The following is a 10,431-nucleotide window of genomic DNA, read 5'->3' as shown; positions in this document are numbered from 1 at the left end:
ATTGAATATTTTTGCTGGCTATGAAAGAACAACTATTAAAACAATCACTAAAATGTAAACTTGAATTTGATAAAGGATATAAGTAAAAATTAACCCTGAACACTTTTCTTTAGTTTTTATCTTTTTTACAATTAAATAGCAACAGTAATATTTCTAAGTGAATGGCCAAATTTAACAAAATAAATTGTATTTAATAAATACATGTAAAGAAATGTTTCTGTTGGTTTCACTACAATGACTGTGCTTTTCAACTCTTTTAGACCATGTCTTCCCTCCCCCTAATTCTCCTTGAGTTAATAAAATTTGTTTTAATTATTATTACACTTGTTCCTAAACATTTAAATAGAAACCTACATTATTCACCAGAGCAAATAATTTTTACTAGAAAAGCTTTATTCATCACAAATTTTAAATTTCCAAATGACTCTTTATTAATATAAAAACGTTCCTATGTTTAATTCTCATTCATTCAAAAAATTGTTAAATATTAAGTCTTTATCATATTAAACATAACTAACACATTGCAGACTAATCACAAATGTACTAGTGTTTTGTGTGCCATTTATTATGGATGGATCCCAACATAATTTGTGTTTTCTACATGCTGTCTTTAGATGCTACCTGCTTTGATGTATTCTGTGTACTTTGACTATTTAGGTATTTACATAAGTTGTCAAAGTAATAAACTCTATTTTCATGCTCTTTTGTAATACTCATTTACTGGTTTTGATAGCATTTTAATTCGAAAAATTACTATCTTTGTCGTCATGTTTCTCATGCTTTTAGAATTGAACAAAACTGAAATTTTTGATAATTTATTTATCAGATGTTCCTAGTAAAAATGAAATTGTGGATAACTGTGTAAATAGATAAACAAAGGAACTAAATATAAAATTATAATAAAGGAAGAGAAAAAATAGGTATTACAGGAATAAGAGAGTATTTTTTTGTGTTTGATGTAATAAATTACTTTTTTTGCTCATTAGTGGATTATGTTTGCACGAAGTTTATACTTTCGTCAATATTACAGTTCATAATACGTAGTAATTTCATGCATGCATTGCAAATTGTTTCATAATGTAAAATAATATTTCATATTAAAATGCTGAAAAAGTAAAATAAATATTATAAAAAGTTCATGAGATGTAAACTCATTTATAAATGACAGAAAAGAAAACTTGCTGGGAAAATATGCGATCACTAGGGTAAGTTGGGAGGAAAACATATCTAGTCTTTAATGTGTTAACTAATTGGCCATAAATGATTAAAGTCAGGCCAAATTCAATTGTAAAATTGATGTTGATGTCAAGTAAAAGCTCTATAATTTCAAGATAAGCAAATGCAGATCACTATTCGTTAAAGAACAAAAATATATTTTGCTTTAGAATTTGGTAGAATATTTTTACTAAATTATTACCTTTTTAATGCTAAGTTTTGACTAATTTTGTAACAGTTGGCATATTTCTCATATATCTATAGCAAATGAATAAATAAAGAAGAAATTTTATTTAAGACAAGACAAACGAAAATGTATCTTATTTTATTTTGGCTGAAATTCTACTGCTGCAGTTTAATAAAGCATTTAATTATTCTAAAATTTAAATACACTGTTTTAACATTAAGATCTCAAGAAACTTAATTATTTCATTTGAAAAAGTGTTAAAATTTCATACCATGATACACTGCAAATTTAAATTTACTCCTAATACATCAAATTAAATTTAAAACTAATTTCTTTACAACAGATAAGCAAGGAAAATGCATAACAGCTCTTCATAAAGTTATATATGGTTCTAGACATGAGCAAAGTATATTACATGATTAAATTATCCATTACAACCATTTTTCTCTAATTTTCTAGTAACATGATTCAAATCCCGTTGCAAAACAGGATACTGTGCCTTACTAAGTGAATTCCACAAATAAATAACACTATTCTTGTCAAGCATATATCTGTGCCTGAAAAAGAAAAAAAAAAAAAAAAAAGAGCAATGTATTAGAAACAAAATTTAAAAATGTTTTCTGCACCTTCTATATTTAAAAAATGAAAATAACTACACATTTTCTAATTAGACATGGGATATGCGTTTTTCAAATATAAAAAATTTTGAAAGATATGAAATTTAAAAATTCAAATGCATTTTTTTTTCTACTGTTTAAATCTTTCAAATCCTAACCTAAAAACTGTTAAGTGTTTGGATTCCAGACTTGGAAAAGACTTTGTATTAACATCCATGTGAAAAATTGATGGATTTGAACCACTAGTTTCACTTCATAAAGGCTCTGAGTGATACATTCTTAAATTTCTAGGTAGAATTTAGCATTCCACATTTAGTGTTTTTTTAAGATAATGTTTCAAAAATGATTCTCTCCTTTCTTTTGATAAATACACCCATTATCTGCTGGCAGTAGTAAATATGGTCTATTTCTGCACCATACATAATTATGCTTACTTATAATTAATAAATTATGTAAATAAAATAATAAAGTATTCTGTACACTATATATACCATGTAATAGTTTATATATCATGCTATTAACTACAGGAATGAAAAATCCACCGATTTCCAAAAGTTCAGGATGCGATGATAAATAAGCAAAAATAGAAAAGTAAAGCTTTGATTAATAAATAATAGCACATGAAGGTAAAAAATGTGTTTATGCAAGAAAGAAAACATGCATTACGGACAAAGATGAAATCAATATTTGGTCTTCATAAATTATATCATTATGTCACATTTGTGCCATTAACAAATTGATGTTTAAAGTTAAAAGCAATCAAACAAAACTTAATAAGGTATGTGACAACACACAAACTTTGCAGTTTGTGCCCATGCTTTCAGTAAGGTGATGAACCATCATAGATGCTAGCATGGGCATTTCTCATTAGGGTAGTTTCAAATTGGCAGGAGAAAATAAACATGCAAAAACACCACATCCGAGGGCATCCCAAATATTTTAATTTGGTTGAATACAACGGCTACTCCCTACTAGAAATGGTTTCACTCACTAGGTACCAATTAACAATGCTGGCTTGATTGCAATAGCATTATCATTTAAAAGGAGGAAATCAGGACCAACTCGTGCAGCAAAGAGTCTCACAATAAGATGCAGTATAAAGCACAGCTGTCACACGACCATCTTTAAAGATTCTCCCCCCCATCATGATGCTGCCACTTCTGAATGTGTGGTATTCTGGGGTCTGATTCCAAGAGCCTTGTTCTCCCTGGACTCTTACAAACTTATCATTGTGTTCCAGGATGTCAATTGGACATTGCACCAATCTGAGACAATCCAAATGAGATGCTGATGACGGTTACATCTGAAAACATCGCGGACAAAAATGTCACAGAGATAACAACGCAAGAAGAAAATGTCGTGGTACAAAACATCATGGGAAGAAACATCGCAAAGAGAAAACATGACAGTTCTAAAATATCGTGGTCGAAAAACTTTGCAGTTTAAAAACATTGTCGTCAAAAATATCGTGTTAAAAAATACAGTACCTACAAATCATCGCATGGTGACATGTTACGTAATGGACTTTTGTCATAACTAACAAATCAACCTCTAAAAACTTTATTACACGCCCATACATGAAAATGTTCATGACACTTTACAGAATAAATGGAAACAAAACAATATATAATTTTCCTTAAAAAAATATCAGATTATCAAATGTGAAAGAAAATAATTTGATGATTAAATAAGCAATTTTTATAGAGGTAACCTCAGGCAGTTATTTATCTTCCTTTTTCTAAGCATTTTTACATTGTATTTTTTATGAAAAATTATCAGTTATTATATAAATAAAAGCTTAATTTATTAATGATGTTTTTTAATTAACTATATAAACTTAAAATTTTATTAAGCTTTTAAATTGCATTAATTTTCTACTCATTTTCAATTTTTAAATGCCTAAGTTTCCTTCTTATTTTTTCAGCAAAAATTTATTAGTTTGTACAAATATATGAAATATAGAAGTAAAAGAATCCCTCTTTCTTTCTTGCACTATATGATCTTAATACGAATGTGCATTTACAACTTTCAAAACCTGAAAACGCATGTGTGTGATATTATTTTTTATCACGATATTTTTGACAATGACGTTTTTAAACTGTGAAGTTTTTAACCGCTTTATTTTCGACATGATATAAATAAATAAAGTTTCTTCACTGTGAACTGTGATGTTTTCTTCACAATGCTTTGTACCACAATGTTTTCACCTTGCGTTATTTTCTCCGCAATGTTTTCATCCGCTATGTTTTTGCCTCAGCGGACACTGCTGATGACACCCCTTTAATCCTAACCTTCTGGAATGGGCAGCTAATGAAATACAAGCACTTGGTATTTGAGTGTACAGCCCCTTCACATGAAGCCTTCAATACACAGTACAGGCAGATACTGGTTTACAAGGTTCGTGCACCTTTCTACACTTTGAAATTAAAGACGAAATTGAAATTAATGACTTTTCAGTAAAGGGAACTGAATAAACTAAAGCAATTATATATACCCAAACCTCCCTTCTGTAATACCATTCTAAGAATAAAATAAATCTGTAGATAGGATACATTATTATTAAAAATAATCTAATACTTAACATAACTATAAAACAAATTCGAGAATAAAATTAACTTCATAAAATTGATTAGGCAATTAGCATAAAATTACAAAATTCCTTCAAAAGTTACACTTATATTATTTATATTTTACATTTATAATAGTCCCACATATTTTTAAAAAGACTAAAGACATTTCAGTTTTACAAAAAATTAGCTTTATGTTCATTCTTTCTTTTATCCCGCTTCTCATAATGCATTCACTCAGTCTAGAGGTTTATGCAATTTTTATGTCAATTGGTATGGATTAAAATGAGAAGTAAAATTATAACCAGCATGAGTCATTACAAAAGCTATTGCCATTGCTGCTGCTTGCTAAGAGAGAGACGCTGATCAGGACAGACATAAATTCTTGATATTGGTAAGATTGGTATGAGCTGAAAGTTAATTATGCTTTGTCTGTCTGACCCAGTTAGTGTTGTGACTTTGTGTACAGTTGCTCATTATAATCCAGTTAATATACAGTATTTAATATAAAGTTCTAATAAGCTGCTGAAGCACCAGAGGTGGTAAGTTGTTTTATATTATTTTAAGTATCATTCATTAGCTATAAGGAATAAAGTTTTATGTTAATTTTTGTGTTGTATCTAATGTCTACAGTAAGGATTAAGGAAAGACGATAATTCAACTTCACACATAGGGATAACATCTAAGGATGAGCAAAATAGTTACAAATGGTTATATACATAGTTAGATACCCTGAGTCATTATAGATTTACATGGTCACTATTAATTTTCTTTTATTTTTTAAAAGTATATGTTAAAAAAAAAAGCACAATTCAAATCATTATCTAACAACATTTTAGGTTTAAAGTACAGATAATTAGGTATGTAATTTATAATATTTATTATAAAACAATATTAATATAATTAAACATAAAAAGCTAAAAAAGATGTATGTTTTATTGCAGTAACACAGAAACAAAATTTTTATGCATATTTGAAAATTTTCAAGATAATTTGTATAAATTTTCTTCTCTTTAACTTCTTTTTGTTTCAATAAACAAATCACTGTTTCCACTAGTCTCTACTTCAAGCCCTAATTAGTTAATGTTTTAAAAATACACCTTTGAAGAACCATTTTCTTTTTCAATATGTTTCATCTACATTTTAGAATTTAAGATTTAATTCAAGATTTTTGTTATTCTAAAGAACTACATGTATTTTGAATGTATAGAAGATGCTAATCCTATTTCTTTAATAATATGAACATAAAGGTAATTTGAAATGATACCAGATTAGGGCTGATTTTAAGGCTAATGTGGTAGAATTTTTAGAAGTTAATGAAGCAATAAGAAACAAAATTTCTAGAATTTAAGGCAGACACTGGACAGCAGAATTTAGAGCCAACAGAGATTGCAACAGGCCACAAAATGCCTTGTGTACAGTGCAGTGAGACATATAAGATGAATATTTTAAACTGCCAGTTTTCAATTACATTATTAATGTAAAAAAATGCTTTCTACAGATGTCTGTACATGTGAAGGTTAGAACTATCTTTTCAAATTTCAATGCTTGTGAAAAGATGAGAAAATAAAGGGAAGACAAACATGTTAAGAAGAAGACTTCTGCAATCAAAAGCAGAAAATTCAAATATTTTTCCCAGTTTCACTTCCAAAAATGTTTCATAAAGTATGAAATTCATTAAAGTAAATGCCATGACAACATCTTTCATTTGGTCCCATTTTTCTGGAATCATAGGTCTACCTTCCAAGGTGCAAACTATCCTTGCCAACTTTGTAGCAGCAAACAGCCAGTGACCACCTGTCAATAACGAGTTGGGCCACCTTTGACGCGCAACACAGCTTCAAACCGCCTTGGCATGGATGCCACAAGTCCTTGATAGATGGCTGGAGACAGATTGTACCAGATGTTGTAGCAACGATCACGCAAATTCGAGATATTGCGAATTGGTGGTCTTTGACCTCTGAGCTGCCATCCCATGACATCCCAAGTGTGTTCTATTGGATTGAGATACAGTGAATTAGGCGGCCAGGACATTAACTGGAAATCAGCATCATGTTCCTGGAACCACTCCAACACAATTGTAGCCTTGTGACATGGGGCGTTGTCCTGTTGGAACATTCCATTTCCAGGTGGAAAAACAGAGGCCATGTAAGGGTTCAACTGGCCCGCAATGATGTTCAGATACCCTGTAGCATTCATGGTCTTCTCTACCACAACCACGGGTCCCAGAGACGCCCAAGAGAACGTCCCCCGCAGCATAATACCGCCACCACCAGCCTGTATATGACCTACTGTGCATTGAGGGAGCAACTGTTTGCCTGGAAGACGGCGTATCCTGACATGGCCATCGGCGTGATGAATGACAAAACGTGATTCATCTGACCAGGCAACTCTCTCCCACTGATCCATGGACCAGTCGCGATGTTTCCGGGCCCAGCGCAGGCACAGTTGGCGATGACGATTGTTCAGCAAAGGCGCACGAGTGGGACGTTTACTGCGTAGCCCCATATCCAGCAGTGTCCGCTGAACAGTGTGCTCCGATACTTTTCTACTTGGCCCTGCATTGTATTCAGCTGTCAGCTGAGCCACTGTCTGGCTCCGGTTTTGCTTCACCATGCGAGACAGTCTCCGACGACTTTTTTCTTTGATAGCATGTGGACGTCTGACACCATGTCGTCTACTGCTGGTTTCACCGTCATTCATCCACTTTTCATACGTACTAACAACTGTAGATCGTGAACAACCCACGAGTCGTGCAGTTTCGGAAATACTTGTTCTGAGCCTTCGAGCTATTACAATCTGCCCTCTATCAAAGTCGCTTAGATCCGCAGCCTTTCCCATCACACACAGAAGTAAGTGAAAGAATAATTCTTCAGACTCTCCAGCAGCAGTTAAATACCACTTCCACCTGATCACGTGCCTTCCACGTCATCCAGACGCATTCATCGCAAAATGTAGGGCTGGTCATAATGTTTTGGCTCTTGAGTGTATATGTAAGATAAAAATATATGAATCAAAATTATAGATTAAACTATAAACATTAATTCTTCCTCTCTATTCTAAAATCGTAATAACTTCTTTGCATTGCGTCATTTCTAGATCACTCTATGATCGGCTCAGCTCTGATGACGTAATCAGTGGGAACTGAAACTGTCCTTGTAAACCAAAACTTTTCTCTTCGCTTGCCTCCATCTTGCATAACTACGCACTTCAGCTTTTGCTCTCTACTGTCCTAAGATGTAATTTCGCTGGCTTGCTTTCTATCCCAACAATATCAAAAATGTAAATCTTCTGTGGAAAGGCACGACTAGAGTGCCAAGTGATTGTGGCCACAAATATCAATTGGAAATAAAAATGGAATTAAAACTGCCTCGACTGCCAAGTTCTTTAAATACTACGCAATCAAAATTCTTCTTCAATATAGATCTAATCCCGCATCTACATTGCTCCGTTATTTCCTTTGCTTTTATTATGACAATTAAGCCGGTAAGGATAGTTTCCTTCAGCCTGAAACCTCAATGGAAAATTTAATTCAGCTCTTCAAATCATCGTTTTGTGATAAATCCAAGATAATGTGAAAGAAGTTATTACGATTTTAGAATAGAGAGGAAGAATTAATGTTTATAGTTTAATCTATAATTTTGATTCATATATTTTTATCTTACATATGATGAATTATGATTATGTGAGCTCTCAAACAAAAAGACTTTTGGACTGAAATGTTGAAAAATTCAATAGGACTCTAAAAATTAAGAATCTATTTAAAAAAAAATTGATATTTATAAATAATACTTTACAGGATCAAAATTTTATTATTTATTTATATTTTTTTTTAATTTGCTTGTGCTTTAACTCTTTTTCTTTAAAAAGGCCTCTCTGTCGCTACGCCTTTTTCTTTTTGAAGGGGGGAATATGTAAGATAAAAATATATGAATCAAAATTATAGATTAAACTATAAACATTAATTCTTCCTCTCTATTCTAAAATCGTAATAACTTCTTTGCATTGCGTCATTTCTAGATCACTCTATGATCGGCTCAGCTCTGATGACGTAATCAGTGGGAACTGAAACTGTCCTTGTAAACCAAAACTTTTCTCTTCGCTTGCCTCCATCTTGCATAACTACGCACTTCAGCTTTTGCTCTCTACTGTCCTAAGATGTAATTTCGCTGGCTTGCTTTCTATCCCAACAATATCAAAAATGTAAATCTTCTGTGGAAAGGCACGACTAGAGTGCCAAGTGATTGTGGCCACAAATATCAATTGGAAATAAAAATGGAATTAAAACTGCCTCGACTGCCAAGTTCTTTAAATACTACGCAATCAAAATTCTTCTTCAATATAGATCTAATCCCGCATCTACATTGCTCCGTTATTTCCTTTGCTTTTATTATGACAATTAAGCCGGTTAGGATAGTTTCCTGCAGCCTGAAACCTCAATGGAAAATTTAATTCAGCTCTTCAAATCATCGTTTTGTGATAAATCCAAGATAATGTGAAAGAAGTTATTACGATTTTAGAATAGAGAGGAAGAATTAATGTTTATAGTTTAATCTATAATTTTGATTCATATATTTTTATCTTACATATGATGAATTATGATTATGTGAGCTCTCAAACAAAAAGACTTTTGGACTGAAATGTTGAAAAATTCAATAGGACTCTAAAAATTAAGAATCTATTTAAAAAAAAATTGATATTTATAAATAATACTTTACAGGATCAAAATTTTATTATTTATTTATATTTTTTTTAATTTGCTTGTGCTTTAACTCTTTTTCTTTAAAAAGGCCTCTCTGTCGCTACGCCTTTTTCTTTTTGAAGGGGGGAATATGTAAGATAAAAATATATGAATCAAAATTATAGATTAAACTATAAACATTAATTCTTCCTCTCTATTCTAAAATCGTAATAACTTCTTTGCATTGCGTCATTTCTAGATCACTCTATGATCGGCTCAGCTCTGATGACGTAATCAGTGGGAACTGAAACTGTCCTTGTAAACCAAAACTTTTCTCTTCGCTTGCCTCCATCTTGCATAACTACGCACTTCAGCTTTTGCTCTCTACTGTCCTAAGATGTAATTTCGCTGGCTTGCTTTCTATCCCAACAATATCAAAAATGTAAATCTTCTGTGGAAAGGCACGACTAGAGTGCCAAGTGATTGTGGCCACAAATATCAATTGGAAATAAAAATGGAATTAAAACTGCCTCGACTGCCAAGTTCTTTAAATACTACGCAATCAAAATTCTTCTTCAATATGGATCTAATCCCGCATCTACACTGCTCCGTTATTTCCTTTGCTTTTATTATGACAATTAAGCCGGTAAGGATAGTTTCCTGCAGCCTGAAACCTCAATGGAAAATTTAATTCAGCTCTTCAAATCATCGTTTTGTGATAAATCCAAGATAATGTGAAAGAAGTTATTACGATTTTAGAATAGAGAGGAAGAATTAATGTTTATAGTTTAATCTATAATTTTGATTCATATATTTTTATCTTACATATGATGAATTATGATTATGTGAGCTCTCAAACAAAAAGACTTTTGGACTGAAATGTTGAAAAATTCAATAGGACTCTAAAAATTAAGAATCTATTTAAAAAAAAAAATTGATATTTATAAATAATACTTTACAGGATCAAAATTTTATTATTTATTTATATTTTTTTAAATTTGCTTGTGCTTTAACTCTTTTTCTTTAAAAAGGCCTCTCTGTCGCTACGCCTTTTTCTTTTTGAAGGGGGGAATATGTAAGATAAAAATATATGAATCAAAATTATAGATTAAAATATAAACATTAATTCTTCCTCTCTATTCTAAAATCGTAATAACTTCTTTG

At 31.5% G+C, this 10,431-nt stretch overlaps 1 protein-coding gene across 1 annotated transcript in view; it reads right to left on the bottom strand.

Annotated features, from left to right (window-relative positions):
- Positions 1-1,525: 1,525 nt before the first annotated feature.
- The window catches only part of LOC118194875 (A.superbus venom factor 1-like), a 325,092-nt gene continuing 316,186 nt past the window's right edge, over positions 1,526-10,431 (bottom strand). Inside the window, exon 41 of the mRNA XM_085813226.1 lies at positions 1,526-1,959. Coding sequence (XP_085669352.1) covers positions 1,827-1,959 — 133 coding nt within the window. The 3' untranslated portion in view covers positions 1,526-1,826. The remainder of the gene's footprint in view (positions 1,960-10,431) is intronic.

Source organism: Stegodyphus dumicola, chromosome 3 (genome assembly GCF_044657685.1).
Source record: "Stegodyphus dumicola isolate Sdum_Otavi_A_Nest chromosome 3, ASM4465768v1".
Classification (NCBI taxonomy): domain Eukaryota; kingdom Metazoa; phylum Arthropoda; class Arachnida; order Araneae; family Eresidae; genus Stegodyphus; species Stegodyphus dumicola.
Note: the sequence above shows the minus strand (reverse complement) of the source record. Positions and strands in the feature narration are given on the sequence as shown.